This window comes from Nomascus leucogenys, chromosome 21 (assembly GCF_006542625.1).
Source record: "Nomascus leucogenys isolate Asia chromosome 21, Asia_NLE_v1, whole genome shotgun sequence".
NCBI lineage: Eukaryota > Metazoa > Chordata > Mammalia > Primates > Hylobatidae > Nomascus > Nomascus leucogenys.
In genome coordinates, this window is record NC_044401.1 from 81,528,813 (window position 1) to 81,549,785 (window position 20,973).

Sequence of the window (20,973 nt, forward strand, 5' to 3'; positions counted from 1 at the left end):
AACAGCATTCATTTTCGCATCCCTTACATAATCCATAATAGTTGGCATATGATAGGACAATAAATGTTTGAGGTTTTTGGGTGAAGTGGAATGATACTGGGCTTTAGACTCAAATATAAACGAAACTCAACATTGCATCCTTGAGTAAATTCCTAATCGACTCTGAATCTCACTCTTCTCAAATGAAAGGAGACTAACCCTTACCTCACAGAATCGTGAACCTGTGAGCCACTCAGCCTATAGCAGGAACTTTATGAGTGGTACCTGATTAGCATTAACCTACGCCATTGACCTAACTCAACCATGAGTGCAGCATCAGATAAGAACTCCTAACTGGTGCCATAAGACTTTGGCCACGCCATTTAACCTTCCTGAGCCACAGTTCCTTAGCCAAAAATTGGCAATAGTACCTTCCATGTAAGAAGTGGCTCTGATCTAGAAACTAAATAAAGTAACTTGATAGTTACACTTAAGCGAGTGCTAGTCTCAATAAGTTATTATTTTCTACAAAAAAATCTTGGCTTCCTAGGGTCTTCTGAAACAATGAAAGGGTCCAGCAGACCCTCTTACTGCCTCAACGAACCCAAATTTGGGAACCTTCTAAGCAAAGGCCGCGTGAGGGTTCCGGGAGTCCATGACTGTATCCCTCAGGAACCTACCAGTTATCAGTGTTTACCACGAGGAGAGACCAAACCGATGTGACAGGTGCTCTAGAAGAGTCCAGCACCTGGCATAGCCCTAATCCACGCTGAGTTTAGCCTTTTTAGTCGGCAGAGGTCATGACCTAAGAAGAGTGCTGCTCACCGTTTGGACAGCCCACCATTTCTCCGGGAGTCCCGCGGTTGCCCGGGAAACGCTACGTCACCGCGTATCCTCCCGCGCCCGTCGGCGAGAAGCCTAGAGAGCGCAACGCGCAGGCGCCCAGTGGGAACCAATGGGCGCGGCCGTAACGCCGGTGGCGCTCGGCGCTGCTCTTTCGCGGGCGGATTCTGGGGTGGGGCGGCAGCGGGAGCGCGCCCGCCTTTCCTAGGCCAGAGGGCGGTTGTTGGTGGCTCCGCGACTGGGCGCCGCGTCACGTAGGTTACACACACAGTCACTCCCCAGGGACGGCCCGGAGTCCGTCCAGGCAGCTGCGCCCTCCCCAGACGCGGGCACCGCGGAGGCGGGAGCCGCAATGGTGCTGGTCGAGGGCGGGAGATGGAGCTGACCAGGGGCCGCAGGGGCTGAGAAGAGCCTGGCCCAAGTCTGGGCCAAGCACGAAGCCCTTTCCCACCCGTCGGGCTCTTGGGTTCCCGCCAGCCGATTTCCAGCCGTCAGGGTCACGCCACTCGCTGGAAACCCTGAACTCTGTGCCCCCCAAGCCCCGGGCCCCCTGCGGGAATGTTTAAAAATGAGTACCAGGTAACCCGAAACGGTTCTGCAACCTGTCTCTACCTTTCTCCTCTTGGGTGAGGTAGTCCGTGATCGGGGTGAGGATAAAGTGCACCCTCTATCCCCATAATAAGGTCTTTTTCAGGGGTAAGACAGAATTAATGGGTGAATGCTATTGACGCAGAGAGAAGGAAAAAGTTACCAATGTCTAGGCTTTTGTTCACTCTCCAACTCAGTGTCTCTTAAGATGAATTAATTGTCTGTGATTCTACCTAAAATGGAGATCTTAAGCCCCACTGAAACCTCCTGAATCAGAATCTCGAGGGCAGGGCCCAGAAATCTTGAGTTTTAACAAAGCGCCTTGGAGACTCAGTATTCATGCAACACTGGTATCTCAGAAGCGATTTAGAAGAGTGAATGAGTGAATGCATGCATTGTTACATCAAGAAAGAGAATAAGCACTTTGGCTATGTGCTGTTTTATTTTTCCAGAACTGGGAGTCAGTGAATCTCAGACGTTGGAGTACATCAGGCTTTCTTGGGGTGCTTGTAAACATGCAGATGTCCTGACCCTCATCCCAGATCTCGTGAATCCGAATCTCTGGATGGGGGTCACTTGATTTACCTTTTTAACTACTTCCCCCAAGTGATTCCTATGCAGGGGGTCCAAGGATCACACTTGGAGAAACACTGCTTCTGGGTCGTCCTCAGTCACTTTGAGTATCCTAGAGTGTCTCGACCTGCTTTCCTCACCTCACTGGACACCTCCCTTCCTGATCTCCTCTCCTCACCTCTGCAAGAGGTTACACTCCTTGTTTACAGTCTGTTTACCGTGCTAGTCCTGCTGTTCTGATGAACGTTTGTTACTGTATCTAATCAGTTCTCTACCCGTCTCCACCTCTTTATTGCTTCTGCCTTTTCATTCACCTAACAGTACTTGCCTCCTTATGAGTGCTCTCGGAGTAGTCTGCAGTTCTCTTTCTTCTGTCCTATTCGTTATCACGAATTGGGCTAGAACACTTTTAGAGAGTTTGTCTCACTTCTTATAGGTAAAATATATTATCCAAAAAACGTGCCCACTACAGGAAACTTGGAGGACATGGGAAAGCAAAAAGCAGCAGGGAGAGTTTGCTGTCTCACCAAGTATGAGGGCTTTTGTCTTTTAAAACAACTAGCTGTCTCAGATTTAAAATTCATAGTGAAATATGACCTGCCCTCACAAGCTATAGTAATTCTATCCCATATACACTTTGCACGTAATACTGCCTAAGGAAGAAGACATTAAATGTCTTACCTTCAAGTGATTGCGTGTTAAAATTCAGAGGCAAAAATATCTTTATATTACTGAGAAAAATTAAAAGCTGGAAATTCCTTACAGAAATTAGATTTGCTCGTATATTGTTTATAATTCAAACCGTATTTAGTCCTCATATCGGATTCTCATTTTTTGCAGTAAATTCTTCCTTAGAGATAATTATCTTATTTAATTCCCTTTCTTAAATAGTTAAAGCTTATGGACATTCAGTAATATCTTCAGTGTGCTTATATAAGTGTGTCCTTCCATGTTCTCATGTTTACAACGGGGAACCAGTAGGCTGTCTGTAGAAACAATATTTGATTTCTCTTATACAGATTTTATAGATCTTCACATTAATTTGCATTACATATATAAAAATATCTTGTAGGAATGTTCAAAATAGGACTTCCCAAATCCCTCCCAGGCCTTTTTATTGACCAGTACTAAACTGTTTAATTTCCCTTCCCATTTTTTGAATAAACTTTGATGGTGCTGTTGAGCCCCTGCTGTGAGCTGAGTATTGTGCTCGAGGTTTAATGTTTAGTATCTTATGTAATCCAACAACCCATTTTACAGATGGAGAATCAAGAAATTAAGTAACTCCAAGGTCAGATAGTTAAAAAGCCAGTATTGGAGCCTCAGTCAGTATGACTAGAAAGCTTGTATTCAGAGATAACTACCTGAATGTATTGGCCTGATTCAAGAATTGGGTTTAAACCCTTCAGTGCGGTTGCAAACACAGTCTGTAAAACATAAAATGTTTTGCAAGAATGATCTGTATGTGTCAAGTAAACGAGTCCCCCACTGAGATACTGTAGGGTTTGTATGGCACAATTTATTTAATGTTTGTCATGCTTTAAAAACAGATTCTTTAAACCATCTAATCCAAGGTGACCCAAATCAGAATGGTTGTGGTTTAGATACAATCAAGGTATAAAGTAGGAGTAATAACAGGGATAATGTTTCATCCCAGATCAGCTTAACTGACAGATGCGGGGAACACTGGTTATAGACTGTGTGGTGGATAATACTTCCTCGTTAGCATTGTCTTTTAATATTTTATTTTCATTTTTTAGGGAGGTGCATTTGTTGAAATTTTCAGTGCTCAAGGAAAAAATCCTGGAGCGAAATGGAAGATCCTTGGTAGTCCATCTGTGATTTGGAAAGTAAGTATTAGAAATTAGAGCCACATAAATCGGGGGAAGAAATGTGAGTGAAGGTTATAGAAGAAAGGGCTTGATCAAATTTCAGAGCTGTTTTTCCTGTTCTTTCACTGCAAAACCCTTTCATGGCATTGTTGGCTGCAGCTGTCCTGGACACCACTCTTCAGTTGTCTAAGACTTTGGCACACAAGTCATAACCCTTCTATGTACTCCATGCCCTGCTGTATATCATTTTAGATGACTTCAGTATCTGTAAGAAAAATCGCCCCAAGTCCTGGGCTTCTCAGTTTCTTGATTTCTTCATCTTTAACAACCTCTTCCACTCTACTTCAGCATTCATCCCTACTGTATTACCCTTCTCCCTATCACCACAAACTATAGGACCTCTGAAGTTACTGAGACATTAAAATGTCCCTTTCTGACCCCAATCTTTATTCTTAAGGTCGCTTGCTCAATTACTCCACTCTCTTCTTCAACTTCATTGGGAACTTTAGGCCATTGACTGTTCTACTTTTCCTGTGTTTTGTTTTGCTTTATTTATTGATTTAATTAATTTATTTATTTTATTTGTCTCCCTTTTCTCTCCAGCCCAGAATCCATCATCCATAATTTCAGCCACTTTCCAGTCCACACCTTGAATGTCCTTGCTCTTTGTCCTTTCACCATGCCTCCGTATTCTAGTTCCCAGCAAGTCTCAGAATAAAAGTACTAAGGCCTGAGCCTGCTTTTAAGTTATTTGAATATGGGATTTTTTTTCCCTGTAGATCTGAAGTTTCAATTTTATAGTAGAAGCCAAATAAAATATCCTGTGATAACTACAGTTTTCATTTTGTTCTATAGGAGTTTGATAAAGAAGTTAAAAGTTTTGTGTTTGTCCTGGAAGGCAGCAGCCAAACAAACAAAATTCAATTACCGAAGGAGAATAAGCAAATCCGTAAGTAATATTTTTAATATTGAAACTTAACATTTTGTACTCAAAGTTATGCTTTTATGTCTCATAAACAGGCACATTAGTATGACTTCTACTGACATCTGTTTATGTAAGGTGATAGAATTTTTTTTTTTTAATTTAGAGGGCAACTAACTGTATGCTAGGCACTAAGCTAGGCCTTTAAAAAAATACATTCTACCTCACCATCTTCTAGAAATCTAGTAGTATCTTAAAGAAGATTTAGAAGAGTATTTGGCAGCCATTAATTATGATAATAATAGCATTTATGGAGCACTTACTGTGTGCCAGGAGCTTTGTAAACATTTAATATTTATGAACTCTTTTAATCCTCATAATAGCTCTTTTACAAACGAACAAACTGAGATTGGTTCCTCATCAGGGCTAAACTTTGAAATAAAATCAGCATTCATAAATTACAAGAAATTAATTTATGAGAAAAAATGTATCAGAAATAAGATATAAAGCATAATTTAGTGACATGTCAACTCATATACTTATTACCTTTTAATATTAATCATAATTAAAGTATATATATATATGAATATGTGATTTAACAAAGACCCATAGAATCTATTTCAATTCTTGTTTACTTTAGAAATTAAGATCAGCATTTCAAAGCAGAAGAAACCCTGAGAGATAACCCAGATTTATCCGAAGCCCAGTTATTAGCAGAGATAGGGTTACAATTCAAGGCTCTGCTACTAAATTAGACCTTGAGTAAACTGATTGATTTAAGGAATATGATTTATCAGAATGATTAACTAGATTTTTCATCAACTGCATCCTATGTTTTAAATATAAATTTCAGGTGATTTAGCAAATATAAATAGTTTTTTTTACATTCATCATTTACTTATTCCTTCTTTCATTCATTAGAACATTTATCGAATACCTACCATGCATGAAGCTCTATAAAAAGACCTGTTGTTGGTACCTGATTTTATTATTCTAATTCAGTTTTCTAAACTTATATAGGTTCTGTGCTTTATGTGCCATTTCAAGCTACTACATGCATATTTTAGATTTCTAAGACATAAACTAGCCATAGAAGTTATAAGTGAAAGATGATTTATTTTAAAGTGGTTTGCCAGTGTTTCTTTCTAAACTAAGAAAGAGACTGGAAAAAAAAAGAAGAGATAATCATCATTAAAGATAGTTTTTAATTTACTGCCACTTAAAGATTATGCTTTCCTAATAGTTTCTGCGTGTGTGTGTGTGTGTGTGTGTGTGTGTGTGTGTCTGTAATAGGAGGTTTTTTGCATTTCCATATATATTTGTACTTATAAATGAGGTGAACTAAGATGATCCAGGGAAACCTGCCTGAAACTGTGGTTTCCTCTTCTTGCAAGAGACACAGGACATCTTTTTAAGGATATTGGTTTTGTAAGACATATAGATACATTTGACTTTCAGGAACATGACTTTGTTCTATGCCAGTGTTAGTTCTTTTGTTTTTTTCTTAACTTATAAAGCCCACCTGTGTTTTCATTTAATGCCTTCAGTATCTATGCACATGGTTACCTTATTAATAAAATCAATCACTTTTAGTCATCTTTCTCATTTGATTCTGAGATAGATTCCTCCTCTACTAAAGACTGAGTGATTAAATACAAGCTCTGCTTTTCCATTTTTATCTGAAGTTTTTTTTTAAGAAACAAACCAAGTTTAATGTGTCATAATTACTTTTTTAAATGGAAAGATGATGGTTTTAATTGCAAAAAGCAGAAAAATCTTTTAGTGTATTTCTTGTACAATACCTTATAATTAAAAGTTAATCTGGCTTTTCTATGTCATGTGTAGCACTGTAACAAATGAACAGTTTATATAGTCTGCCCTGCACTAATGCCTTTAAGGTTATTTGGAATTTTTGATAACAGAAATTTATAGCTAACTCGTGTAAAATGACCTTCTATGTGAAGCTTGTATGGTTAAATTTAAATTAAATGACATGCCTTGAATAGATAATTGGCTTTTAATTAACATTTCTAAATTCAATTACCGTTATGTATTCCTATTTTAAGAGTAAACATCCACTTTATTTATGCAAACTTGACATTAGGTACCCTATTTGTGTTTCTGTCTGTATTAGGTACTACTTAGGAAGAAAGTTTAGTGATGAAATTAAGTATGTTTAACTTTTCATTTTAAAAAATTATATTTCTGATTTAACTTGTATTTGAGAATCTCAAACACATAAAATAAAGGAAATTGTGATATTACTTATCAGACTGTGCACTTCTCTAGGGCAGGGATCTTCCTGAATCATCTTCTTTGTACCCTTAACTCAGTGCCTGGTACATGGTTGGTGTTCAATAAGTTTGTTAAATTTGCCATACTATGAAACCATGACAATTTGGGTCATAATTTTTCATTGTAACCAGCTGTCCTTGATAATGAGACTTGAGTAAACCCTTCATCAGCTAAATAAATAAATCCCTGCTGCTCTTCACTCTGGGACACATTATATAGAGTTGCCCACATGAGAAGCAGCTCTGTCACACATAAACATGTGTCATTTGGAGGGTCTCCTTCAGAGCTTTCTGTTGGAGGCTCATGTTTGAAACCATTGTTTCTCTGCCTGTGGCATCTGAATCAAATGATGTGTCTCGGGGGAGTAGCAGCCCTGAAGCCTGGCATTGTTCTGCATTTCAGCTGCTCTGGAGGATGAGGTCACCTTTATGAGGTTTCTTCCCCAGGCCTCCTCAGGCCCCCACTTTAGTATCATTTTTATCTTGTCATGACTTCCTCTGTTTAAAACCCCTCAGTGGCTTTGACCTGCCTTTATTTTCCTGAATCCAGTGGACAGTTCTCAGTCCTCTTCTTACTTCACATATTAGCAGCATTTGAGAAAGTTGACACCTCCTTCTTATATTTTCCTCACTCACACCCAAGATGTCCATACTCCTAGTTTTCTTCCCATTTCACGGTTCTTCTTTCTTAGCCTCCTTTTGTGGTTCTTCCTCTTTTCCCCAACTCGAATTAATGTTGCAGCATCCCTGGACTCAGTCGTTGGCACTCTACACTTACTCCCTTGGTTATCAGCTTCCAGCTCATGGATTTAAATGCCATCTCTGTCTTACTCTAGCTTACGTTTCCAGCTCAGACTTCTCTCCTAGACTCCAGACTTCTTGAGTATCATCTTACTTACTTGACATTTCTACGCTTGGACAACTGAAATACAATATGTCCAAAGCCTAACTTCTGGTCTTTACTCCTCGAAATTCCTCCTCCTGCAGGCTGCCCCATTTTTGCTGTTAGCAACTTATCTTTTCAGTTGCTTAGAAAAAAAGCTTTTAAATCAGCTTTGATTTTTCTTTCTCTTCATTCAGTCTATCCGGAAGGTCTTGTTGGCACTATGTTTAAAATAGGTTGAGAGTCTGATCACTTCTTGGTACCTCCAGTGCTACTGGTCAAAGCCACCAGTATCTCATGCTTGGATTATTGTAGTAACCTAATTGGTCTCCCAGTTTCTGACTTGGCCTCTCTGTTACAGTCTGTTGTCAAATTAGCAGCCAGAGTAATACTTTTAAATTGTAAGAAACACATAAGTAATGTTGCTCCTCCACTAAAAATGTCCCATCTCTCTCAGATTAAAACTCAAAAACCTATAGGACTCTGCAGTATCTGGTGCCCTTCTTAGTTCTGACCTATTTCCTATTACTCTTTCTCTTGTTCATGCTGTTGCAACCATACAGGTCCCGTTGCTGTTTTGAAACATAGTCCAGTGCCCTATCACCTTGGCACCCACGCACAGACTGTACCGTCTACCTAGAGCATTTTCCCCCCGGAATAGACATTCAGTAAATCTTTGTCGAATAAATGAATGAATGTACGAGGGGTTTACCATTGATTTTAGGATGACTTATATTCTTCACATGGTCTTCAAGACCCCACATAATTGGGTTCCTCTCTACTTTGCCAAACCCGTTTCCTGCTGCATTTCCTCTTCTGTCTCTTCTATCAGCCCATTAAGCCCTTTTTAGGTTGATCCAATCTACTCCATCCTTTTCCATCATAGAATGGAGTACTCCCTCTGGCAGCAACGTTTGTTCCTCTCTCCTACACCCATCCCACTTGCCCAGTCAGTTCCTGTGTATTCATCCCAGCTGAGTTTCAATGCTTGTCCTTCAAGAAAAGCTTCACTAATCATCCTCTTCTCCTGCAAGGACCCAGGGTTATATGCTTTCATAGCACCCTGACCTTCTTCTTCATGGAGCTAGAATATAAATTCTAAAAGGGCAGAGACCACGTATGTCTTATTTACTGCAAAAACTTCAGCATTGAGTCTTGTACTTAGTAGGTGCTCAGTAATCTTTGTTGCATGGTAGACCTAATTTAATCCATGTAAATAATCCTATGAGTTGTAAATCTAAACTATTAACCCAGTTTTACAGATGAAAAGTAAAAGGGCCCACACAGGTTTTCTAGTTTGCTCAAGGGATATGGAATAGCCCATGATGAACGGATAACTAATTCCTGTTTTGTGTGTTGAAGTGGGAGAAAAAAAGTAGGTAGTTTGTTTCTGACAGACAACAGATTATAAAACTGTAAAAAGCTGCATATTTCAGGAAGAAACTAAATTTTTATGAATTTTATGTACTTGATGGACATTTTTGACTAACAGAATTTCCACATTCAACATTACTTAGAGAGAGTGATTTTAAATATAATGTAGACATGAATAGTCAGTTTAAATATACTAAGCCACTGGAAAAAAATGTTACTATAGAATTTATTTAGCATCTGACACACAGGATCAGTCTGTGTCAAATGTTATTAAAGTACTTTTTTTTGTCAGATCATCACCATATGGTATCGTCATATTTCTTTTAATCTTATAAGTGAAGCCCTTTGGAAACTGGGGCTTCTATATGTGAGAAAGTTGAATTACAAAACTTTCTTTTTTTGAGGGTAGAACTCTTTTATATCTAAAAACGCTCATATAAAAATGCCCTATGTGTGTAACTCTTTGTGTTTGAAGAGAACAGTGCTGATTCAGTGAGATTTGTGACATAAATTAGGGACCTTTTTTAAAGACTGATTTCACTTATCCTGCTGTTCTCTCAGCTCTATTTACAGAGGCCATTGTGCAATGGAAAAATACTGTTGGGCCAATCAATGCAAGATGCAAGAGAGATTGATTGGGGATGGTTTATTTAAGTTGGCCTCATTTTGGTATCTCACTTTGCTTTTGTAGACCAGAGCTCTGCTTGCCTCACTGGCTTTTCCCATAAGTATGGTAAAGTCAGATTTCTAGAGAATTTTCTAGGATCAAGGCCTGTGATCTCTTATTTCTGTTACATTGCTTACACTACTGATGGCCCTCTGGAGAGTACTAAGCAGAAGCTTAGTACTTTTAAGTAAAGGTTATCCCTGTATGTTTGATAAAAATGTTACGCATATTTGATCAAATATGTTTATTGTTTAGAAAGTAAATCTGGGATAAAACATAGGAACTGTTATAAGTTGTTCAGGAATGTTGCAAAATGGGAATCATATACCAGAAGTTCTTTATATAGACTATCCAAAAGTGTGTTGTTACTTTAAAAGCCCTTAATTTGTTAAGCGTGCTAAGTTGAAATAATATAAAATAGCATGAGTTTTAGACTAGTTGCCTTTTTTTGTCTTTAATCCACGTGTTGGTCTGTACTATTGGCTTTGCAGGAGAGGTTCACAGATAAATCAAGACATCTCCATTTTCTACCCAAAGTCCCACAGCAGGAAAATATGTTTGTAAATTGCATGTTTTAGGAAGTGTCATACTAAAAACATCTGTTAAGAGCACCATAATTGAGAGATCAAGCAAAAGTTCAAAACCTAAGAGGAAAGGCATTAAGTGAACAGATCTGGAGAGGTAATATAAAATCAATTGATTTTTTAAGCAGTTGTATAATTCAGCTCTCAAAAATGCTGTAGGGACTGGTTTCTCTGCAAATATTTTTAATCCAGGTGAAGCTAGTAATAGGGAATAAAAGCTATCAGTTCTCAGTGAACATTAAATTAATTAAATATATGTTAATTAACAAAAGGTATAAATGAAAATATGTTCCTCTATTCATCTGATTGTGGACACATTTAAAACCATATGAATTAGCTATGGCTCATCAAACCTTCAGTTGTAGTTGTCATAATTAGAATTGTTTTCTTGATCTATTGTTTTTTATTAAGTTATTTAGTACAGTTAAAACTGCCAGTGAGGCCAGGCACGGTGGCTCACGCCTATAATCCCAGCACTTTGGGAGGCCGAGGCGGGAGGATCACGAGGTGAGGAGATCGAGACCATCCCGGCTAACACGGTGAAACCCTGTCTCTACTAAAAATACAAAAAATTAGCCGGGCGAGGTGGCGGGCGCCTGTACTCCCAGCTACTCGGGAGGCTGAGGCAGGAGAATGGCGTGAACCCTGGGGGGCAGAGCCTGCAGTGAGCTGAGATCGCGCCACTGCACTCCAGCCTGGGCGACAGCGAGACTCTGTCTCAAAAAAAAAAAAAAAAAAAACTGCCAGTGAATAAAAATAATTGCCACATGCTTTTATGGCTGCCTTGAAGGGAATTTATAGTTCAATTTTATATGTCTCCGTTGAATGCAGTTCTATGTGTACATTCTCTTGCAACCTAATAAAAATAATAAATAACAACTTATTATTTTTAAAATTTTAATAAAAATTTCATGAAGGCCACAGATGGGACTTTAAAAGACAACATTTGTCGTGAGTTTGATTTTATTTTCATCAATTTTTTTTGCTTTCGTAATGAGGTTGTAACTCATAGGTAGCGCTATGTGCAGTTCTGTGTATTACTGAAATGCTAAAAGCTTCAGCTTGTTGATGGTTTGTGATTGTGTTTGTTTATATGCACATATAAATGCTTCGAACATTTGAATGTATATTTCCTCCTCTCATTCTAGTTGGATTGATCCAGAGGTTTCTTGTACTTCAGATTTATGTACCCCTGGGACAAGACTTCTCCACTGAATTGCTGTAAGATATACAGAACTTCTTTGAATGTTTTATGTGTATTAGACATTTGATCAATTGAAGCAGTACCAACAATCATTAATTGCAAGTAGCAGTTTTTCCCTTAAAGAGCAGTGACTTATATCAAGTCAACATCAAGTAATTAAACTAATTTAATCATATTTCTTAGATATCACTATAGCCTGGCATTTCCCTAGGAAAAGAAAGCAAATTCATCTGTTTAAGAAAATATCAAAGGATTATTATTCTGACAATAAATGACCTATAACTTGAAGAAATATATAATCCAAAAGTTTGAGACTTTGGTTTGAATGAAGGATGATATTATGTTTTGTACGGTCTGCTGTTCAAAACTATGGTTGGTCTAAAATTGAAATATCTTATTTTAATAATATTTACTTTGTCTAGAAATATTACTTCTTCCTATTTACATATAGAGAGCTAGCAATATATTTGTTTTAAATGGAGATTGTTTAGCAAAAATGAAAATATACAACCTTTGCTCAGTTGAGCTATCTATTATGTGAGATGTTATTGAGAATGAAAATAACATTTGATTGGTACACTTGCATAGAATTGAGTATTGTTTAAGATTTTATTAATAAATTTATATACTTTAAATTAACCATTACATTTAAGGTATGCTATTTTCTCATTTTTCTTTGTAATTAATAGCTGTCCAAGGTCTGAGCTTAGGTTTTTATTTTCCATGCCAGAATAAATGATTTTTCTTATTAAGGAAGATGATTCTATACTGCTTTTACTAAGTAAAAGATGATTTTTTTTCAGTGAAGCAATCAAACACACAATATTTATTAATCAAGTTCACCATCTTATATGGGGTTTGTTCATGGCACCCCAAAACAGTTACAACATGAAAGATCACTATCATAGTGATCAGTATCATAGGTCACCCTAACAGATAAATAATACTGAAAAAGTTTGAAATATTGCAGGAATTACAGAAATGTGACCTACAGACACAAAGTGAGCACATGCTGTTATAAAAATGGCACTGACTTTATTATTTTGAAAGGATGAAAGTAATCACATATTCCTAATTTTCTAAACAATTCATGTCTTGCATATTGGTTTATCAGACAACTTACTGCTGAGTTTAAGAGACTGCCAAACAATGCTGAGATTAGAAAGTGCTGGAAAATTAGTTTGTGGAATGAACTCACTGCAATAATATAAGTAGTAGAAACATGCCAAGGACCATCTTTGTTAGAAATAAACTTATTTCTCTATGCAGAAGACTTATTAATCATATCTCAGGATGTTTAATAGTGTAAACAAATTAAAAACTTCAGCTTGTGATCCAAGGTCATTTTCAAATTGGAAATGACCTCGGCCTGCCCCAGGAGGGCTAATGATGTAAAAATAAGTAGGGCCGGGTCCTCTAGGGAACTCATTGCAGGTCAGCGAGGCTCTTTTGGTGAATGCACCAATCTGCTCTGCCTCCATAGGCCTTTGTGTAGCCAGACTCCCTGGGAAAGGTGGGCTGTCTGCTGTTGCCTGGCATGTATGTAAGAATTTTCTTTTTCAATTTCCTTTTCTATTTTTCTTAGATTTATACTCATGCACAAGGAAAAGCTTATAAGACACTAAAAATGTCACAATGGTAAATTTTCCTTTCCTAAACAGAAACAGAATTCAATAGCAATGATTTTTCTTTATAAAAATTGTTTTTTAAAGTTAAATATTAATTTAAAATATATTAACATTTGAAGAATAGCATTTTAACGATTACCTACATATCTACTCCTATTTTTTTTTTAAAAGAACATTCGAAGTTCCCTATGTGTTCATTTCTTCCCTCCCTACTTAAAGGTAATCATTACACGGACGTGGGGTTTTTATTTGCTTGTTCTTACTCACTATGTTGCCGTATTTTTTCTTCTAAACAATATGTTGTTTAATTTTGCATGTTTTTGGCCTTTATATAAAGATAATCATACCGTATATATTCTTTTGTAACTTCATTGCTTCTACTATAAGTCATTATTTTTAACTCTCACCGAATAGTCCATTGTATGAATATGCCACAATTTATTCATTCTACTGTTGGTAAACATTTGGGCTGTTTTCATTTTTTTCTATGATGAATAGTGTCACTATACTATGAATATTACTACACATGTATTTTGGTGCATATGTGCAAGAGTTTCTGTAGGTACGTGCCTAGGAATGGAATTGCATGCCTTCAAATCCACCAAGTAATTAATGCCAAATTGCTTTTTCAAAGTGACTATACTGATTTCTACTGCCACGAGAAGTGTACAAGTGTTCTAGTGGCTCATGCTAACATTTAATATTGTCAGAATTTTTAATTTTTGCAAGCTTTACAGATGTGAAATGTCATCTTACTTGGAGCATCTTTTATCTTTTTATACTTTTGACTACTTCTGCCTCCTCTTTGTGAAATGCTTGCTCAAGTCTTCTGTCCATTCTCTATTGGATTGTGTGTGTTTCTCTAGTGATTTATAGGGTCTTTGTATATTCTGGGTACAATTTTGGGGGGTCACTTTTAGGGTATAACAAATCACTTCTCCCAGAGTGTGTTTTACTTATTTATTCTCTTAATAGTTTTTTGTTTTGTTTTGTTTTTAAACAGAAGTTTTCAACTTTAATACACTGGAGTTAAATTTATCACTTTTTCTTTATGGTTAGTACTTTCTGTGCTATGTCTAGTAAATCTTTCACTACTTTGAGATCATAAAGATATTCTTCAATTTTGTCTTTTTAAAGTTTAATACTTTTGCTTTTAATATAACTCCTAATCCACAGGAATTTTTTGTTTATGTGTGTAAAAGGGATCTATAATAAATAATCTAATTCCAAAAAAAAAAATGGCACTGATAGATTTCTTGACACAGGGTTGCTACAAACCTTCAATTTGTAACAAACATAATATCTGCAAAGTGCAATAAAGCAAAGCTCAGTAAAACACGGTATGCCTGTAGCTGTGTAAGACAACTTTCCATTCCATCTAGGTAGTTCTGCATCACTCTTTTGGATGTTACACAGTTTCAATCCATTGGCCAAGCTGGTCTATTTTCACACTTCATGGTTTTCCACACTTATATTTCTTCACATTCTTCTTTTTGCTTGGGACAGGATTCTTCTTCTTATTATTATTATTATACTTTAAGTTATGGGATACATGTGCAGAACGTGCAGGTTTGTTACATAGGTATACATGTGCCATGGTGGTTTGCTGCACCCATCAACCCATCATCTACATTATTATTGGCATTTCTCCTAATACTATCCCTCCCCTAACCCCCCAGCCCCCAATAGGCCCTAATGTGTGGTGTTCCCCTCCCTGTGTCCATGTGTTCTCATTGTTCACCTCTTACTTATGAGTGAGAACATGTGGTGTTTGGCTTTCTGTTCCTGTGATAGTTTGCTGAGAGTGATGGTTTCTACCTTCATCCATGTCCCTGCAAAGGACGTGAACTCAGCCTCTTTTACAGCTGCATAGTATTCCATGGTGCATATGTGCTACATTTTCTTTATCCAGTCTATCATTGACAGGCATTTGGGTTGGTTCCAAGTCTTTGCGGTCGTGAACAGTGCCACAATAAACATACGTGTGCATGTGTCTTTATAGTGGAATGATTTATAATCCTTTGGGTATATACCAGGTAATGAGATTTCTGGGTCAAATGCTATTTCTGGTTCTAGATTCTTGAGGAATCGCCACACTTATTCCACAGTGGTTTAATTTAGACTCCCACCAACAGTGTAAAAGTGTTCCTATTTGTCCACATCCTCTCCAGCATCTGTTGTTTCCTGACTTTTTAATGATTGCCATTCTAACTGGCATGAGATGGTATCTCGTTGTGGTTTTGATTTGCATTTCTCTCAAGACCAGTGATGATGAGCTTTTTTTCGCATATTTGTTGGCCAATAAATGTCTTCTTTTGAGAAGTGTCTGTTCATGTCCTTTGCCCAGTTATTGCTGGAGTTGTTTGTTTTTTCATTGTAAATTGGTTTAAGTTCCTGGTAGATTCTGGATATTAGCCCTTTGTCAGATGGGTAGATTGCAAAAATTTTCTCCCATTCTGTAGGTTGCCTGTTCACTCTGATGGTAGCTTCTTTTGCTGTGCAGAAGCTTTTTAGTTTAATTAGATCCCATTTGTCAATTTTGGCTTTTGTTGCCATGCTTTTGGTGTTTTAGTCATGAAGTCTTTGCCCATGCCTATGTCCTGAATGGTATTGCCTAGGTTTTCTTCTAGGGTTTGTATGGTTTTAGGTTTTACATTTAAGTCTTTAATCTATCTTGAGTTAATTTTTGTATAAGGTGTAAGGAAGGGGTCCAGTTTCAGTATTCTGCATTTGGCTATCCAGTTTTCCCAACTCCATTTATTAAATAGAGAATCCTTTCCACATTTCTTGTTTTTGTCAGGTTTGTCAAAGATCAGCTGGTTGTGGCTGTGTAGCATCATTTCTGAGGCCTCTGTTCTGTTCCATTGGTCTATGTATCTGTTTTGGTACCAGTACCATGCTGTTTTGGTTACTATAGCATTGTGGTATAGGTAGAAGTCAGGTAGCATGATGCCTCCAGCTTTGTTCTTTTTGCTTATGATTGTTTTGGCTATATGGGCTCTTTTTTGGTTCCATATGAAATTTAAAGTAGTTTTTTCTAATTCTGTGAAGAAAGTCAATGGTAGCTTGATGGGAATGACATTGAATCTATAAATTACCTTGGGCAGTATGGCCATTTTCACGATATTGATTCTTCCTATCCATGAAAATGGGATGTTTTTCCGTTTGTTTGTGTCCTCTCTTATTTTCTTGAGCAGTGGTTTATAGTTCTCCTTGAAGAGGTCCTTCACATCCCTTGTAAGTTTTATTCCTAGGTATTTTAGTCTCTTTGTAGCAGTTGTGAATGGGAGTTCACTCATGATTTGGCTCTCTGTTTGTCTATTATTGGTGTATAGGAGTGCTTATGATTTTTGCAGATTGATTTTGTATCCTGAGACTTTGTCGAAGTTGGTTATCTGCTTAAGTTTTTGGGCTGAGACGATGGGGTTTTCTAAATATGCAATCATGTCATCTACAAACAGAGACAATTTGACTTCCTCTCTCCCTATTTGAATACCCTTTATTTATTTCTCTTGATTGCTCTGGCCAGAACTACCAATAACTGTGTTGAATAAGAGTGATGAGAGGGCATCCTTATCTTGTGCCAGTTTTCAAAAGGAATGCTTCCAGCTTTTGACCATTCAGTATGATATTGGCTGTGGGTTTGTCATAAATACCTCTTATTATTTTGAGATACATTCCATCAATACCTAGTTTATGGAGAACTTTTAGCATGAAGGGATATTGAATTTTATCGAAGGCCTTTTCTGCATCTGTTGAGATCATGAGGTATTTGTCATTGGTTTTGTTTATGTGATGGATTATGTTGATTGATTTGCATATGTTGAACCAGGCTTGCATCCCAGGGATGAAGCCAACTTGATTGTGGTGGATAAGCTTTTTGCATCGATGTTAATCAGGGATATTGGCCTGAAATTTTCTCTCTTTTGTTGTGTCTCTGTCAGGTTTTGGTGTCAAGATGATGCTGGCCTCATAAAATGAGTTAGGGAGGAGTCCCTCTTTTTCTGTTGTTTGGAATAGTTTCAGAAGAACTGGTACCAGCTCCTCTTTGTACCTCTGGTAGAATTTGGCTGTGAATCTATCTGGTTCTGGGCTTTCTTTGATTGATAGGGTATTAATTACTGCCTCAATTTCAGGAATTGTTATTAGTCTACTCAGGGATTCAACTTCTTCCTGGTTTAGTCTTGGGAGGTTGTATGTGTCCAGGAATTTATCCATTTCTTCTAGATTTTCTAGTTGTTTTATTGCATAAAAGTGTTTATAGTATTCTCTGATGGTAGTTTGTTTTTCTGTGGGATCAGTGGTGAAATCCCCTTTATCCTTTTTTATTGTGTCTATTTGATTCTTCTCTTTTTTCTTCTTTAGTAGTCTGGCTAGTGGTCTATCTATTTTGTTAAACTTTTCAAAAAACTAGCTCCTGGAGTCATTGATTTTTTGAAGGGCTCTTCGTGTCTCTATCTCCTTCAGTTCTGCTCTGATCTTAGTTATTTCTTGCCTTCTGCTAGCTTTTGAATTGGTTTGCTCTTGCTGCTGTAGTTCTTTTAATTGTGATGTTAGGGTGTCGATTTTAGATCTTTCCCGCTTTCTGATGTGGGCATTTAGTGCTATAAATTTACTTCTAAACACTGCTTTAGCTGTGTTTCAGAGATTCTGGTATGTTGTGTCTTTGTTCTCATTGGTTTCAAAGAACTTATTTATTTCTGCCTTGATTTCATTATTTACCCAGTAGTAATTCAAGAGCAGGTTGTTCAGTTTCCATGTAGTTGTGGGGTTTTGAGTGAGTTTCTTAATCCTGAATTCTATTTGATTGCACTGTGGTCTGAGAGACTGTGTTATGATTTCCATTCTTTGGCATTTAGTGAGGAATGTTTTACTTCCTATTATGTGGTTGATATTAGAATAAGTGCAATGTGGTACTGAGAAGAATGTATATTCTGTTGATTTGAGGTGGCGAGTTCTATAGATGTCTATTAGGTCTGCTTGGTCCAGAGCTGAGTTCAAGTCCTAAATATCCTTGTTAATTTTCTGTCTCATTGATCTGTCTATATTGACAGTGGGGTGTTAAAGTCTCCCACTATTATTGTGTGGAGTCTAAGTCTCTTTGTTGGTCTCTAAGAACTTGCTTTATGAATCTGAGTACTCCTGTATTGGGTGTATATATATTTGGGGTAGTTAGCTCTTCTTGTTGTGTTTATCCCTTTGCCATTAAGTAATGCCCTTCTTTGTCTTTCTTGATCTTTGATGGTTTAAAGTCTGTTTTATCAGAGACTAGGATTGCAACCCCTGCTTTTGTTTTCTTTCCATTTACTTGGTAAATATTCCTCCATCCCTTTATTTTGAGCCTATATGTGTCTTTGCATGGAAGATGAATCTCCTGAATACAGCACACTGATGGTTCTTGACTCTATCCAGTTTGCCAGACTGTGTCTTAATTAGGGGCATTTGGCTTGTTTTCATTTAAGGTTAATATTGTTATGTGTGAATTTGATCCTGTCATTATGATGCTAGCTGGTTATTTTGCCCCTTAGTTGATGCAATTTCTTCATAGTGTCAATGATCTTTATAATTTGGTATGTTTTTGCAGTGGCTGGTACCAGTTTATCCTTTTCATATTTAGTGCTTCCTTGAGGAGCTCTTGTAAGGCAGGCCTTGTGGTGACAAAATCTCTCAGCATTTGCGTGTCTGTAGAGGATTTTATTTCTCCTTTGCTTATGAAGCTTAGTTTGACTGGATATGAAATTCTGGGTTGAAAAGTCTTTAAGAATGTTGAATATTGGCCCCCATTCTCTTCTGGCTTGTAGAGTTTCTGCAGAGAGATCCATTGTTAGTCTGATGGGCTTCCCTTTGTGGGTAATCTAACCTTTCTCTCTGGCTGCCCTTAACATGTTTTCCTTCATTTCGGCCTGGAGAATCTGACAATTATGTGTCTTGGGGTTGCTCTTCTCGAGGAATATCTTTGTGGTGTTCTCTGTATTTCCTGAATTTGAATGTTGGCCTGTTTTGCTAGGTTGGGGAAGTTCTCCTGGTTAATATCCTAAAGAGTGTTTTCCAACTTGATTCCATTCTCCCCATCACTTTCAGGTATACCAACCAAACATAGTTTTGGTATTTTCACATAGTCTCATATTTTTGGAGGCTCTTTTCATTCATTTTCATTCTTTTTTCTCTAATCTTGTCTTCACACTTTATTTCCTTAAGTTGATATTCAATCTCTGATATCCTTTCTTTTGCTTGAATGATTTGGCTGTTGATAGTTGTGTACGCTTCACGAAATTCTTGTGCTGTGTTTTTCAGCTCCATCAGGTCATTTATGTTCTTCTCTAAACTGGTTATTCTAGTTAGCAATTCCTCCAACCTTTTTTCAAGGTTCTTAGCTTCCTTGCATTGGGTTAGAAACATGCTCCTTTAGCTCAGAGGAGTTTGTTATTACCCACCTTCTCAAGCCTACTTCTGTCAATTCATCAAACTCATTCTTCATCCAGTTTTATTCCTTGCTGGCAAGGAGTTGTGATTCTTTGGAGGAGAAGAGGCATTCTGGTTTTTGGAATTTGCAGCCCTTTGCGCTAGTTTTTCCTCATTTTTGTGGATTTATCTACCTTTGGTCTTTGATGTTGGTGAACTTCGGATGGGTTTTTATGTGGACATCCTTTTTGTTGATGTTGATACTATTCCTTTCTGCTTGTTAGTTTTTCTTCTAACAGTCAGGCCCCTCTGCTGCAGGTCTGCTGGAGTTTGCTGGTGGTCCACTTCAGACCCTGTTTGCCTAGGTATCACCAGTGGAGGCTGCAGAACAGCAAAGATTGCTGCCTGTTCCTTTCTCTGGGAGCTTCATCCCAGAGGAGCACCTGCCAGATGCCAGCTAGAGCTCTCCTGTATGAGGTGTCTGTTGACCTCTGCTGGGAGGTGTCACCTAGTCAGGAGGTATGGGAGTCAGGGACCCACTTGAGGAGGCAGTCTGTCCCTTAGCAGAGCCCAAGCACTGTGCTGGGAGATCCACTGCTCTTATCAGAGCCAGTAGGCAGGAACGTTTAAGTCTGCTGAAGCTGTGCCCACAGCCGCCCCTTCCCCCAGGTGCTCCATCCCAGGAAGATGGGAGTTTTATCTATAAGTGCCTGACTGGGGCTGCTGCCTTTCTTTTGGAGATGCCCTGCCTGGAGAGGAGGAATCTAGAGAGGCAGTGCGGCTACAGAAGCTTTGCCTAACTGCAGTGGTCTCTGCCTAATTCAAATTTCCAGGTGGCTTTGTTTTCACTGTGAGGGGAAACTGCCTACTCAAGCCTCAGTAATGGTGGATGCCCCTCCCCGCACCAAGCTCGAGTGTTCCAGATTGACTTTAGACTGCCGTGCTGGCAGCAAGAATTTCGAGCCAGTGGATCTTAGCTTGCTGGACTCTGTGAGGGTGGGATCCGCTGAGCTAGACCACTTGGCTTCCTGGCTTCAGCCCCCTTTCCCGGGGAGTGAATGGTTCTGTCTCACTGGCGTTCCAGGTGCCACTGGGGTATGAAAAAAAACTCCTGCAGCTATCTCGGTGTTTGCCCAAACGGCTGCCCAGTTTTGTGCCTGAAACCTAGGGCCCTGGTAGTGTAGGCACCCAAGGAAATCT

The 20,973-nt window shown here is 38.2% G+C and overlaps 1 protein-coding gene across 5 annotated transcripts in view; it reads left to right on the forward strand.

Annotated features, from left to right (window-relative positions):
- The first annotated feature begins 978 nt into the window (after window positions 1–978).
- Window positions 979–20,973, forward strand: part of C21H3orf67 (chromosome 21 C3orf67 homolog) — a 277,954-nt gene continuing 257,959 nt past the window's right edge. For 3 of the 5 annotated variants that reach the window (XM_030801948.1, XM_030801947.1, XM_030801951.1), the window contains exons 1-4: window positions 979–1,401; window positions 3,744–3,833; window positions 4,671–4,764; window positions 11,688–11,760. In XM_030801948.1, coding sequence (XP_030657808.1) covers window positions 1,381–1,401; window positions 3,744–3,833; window positions 4,671–4,764; window positions 11,688–11,760 — 278 coding nt within the window. In that variant the 5' untranslated portion in view covers window positions 979–1,380. Of the gene's footprint in view, window positions 1,402–3,743; window positions 3,834–4,670; window positions 4,765–11,687; window positions 11,761–13,544; window positions 13,591–20,973 lie in introns of those variants that run through there. The other 2 variants (XM_030801949.1, XM_030801950.1) reach the window with 2 other exon arrangements.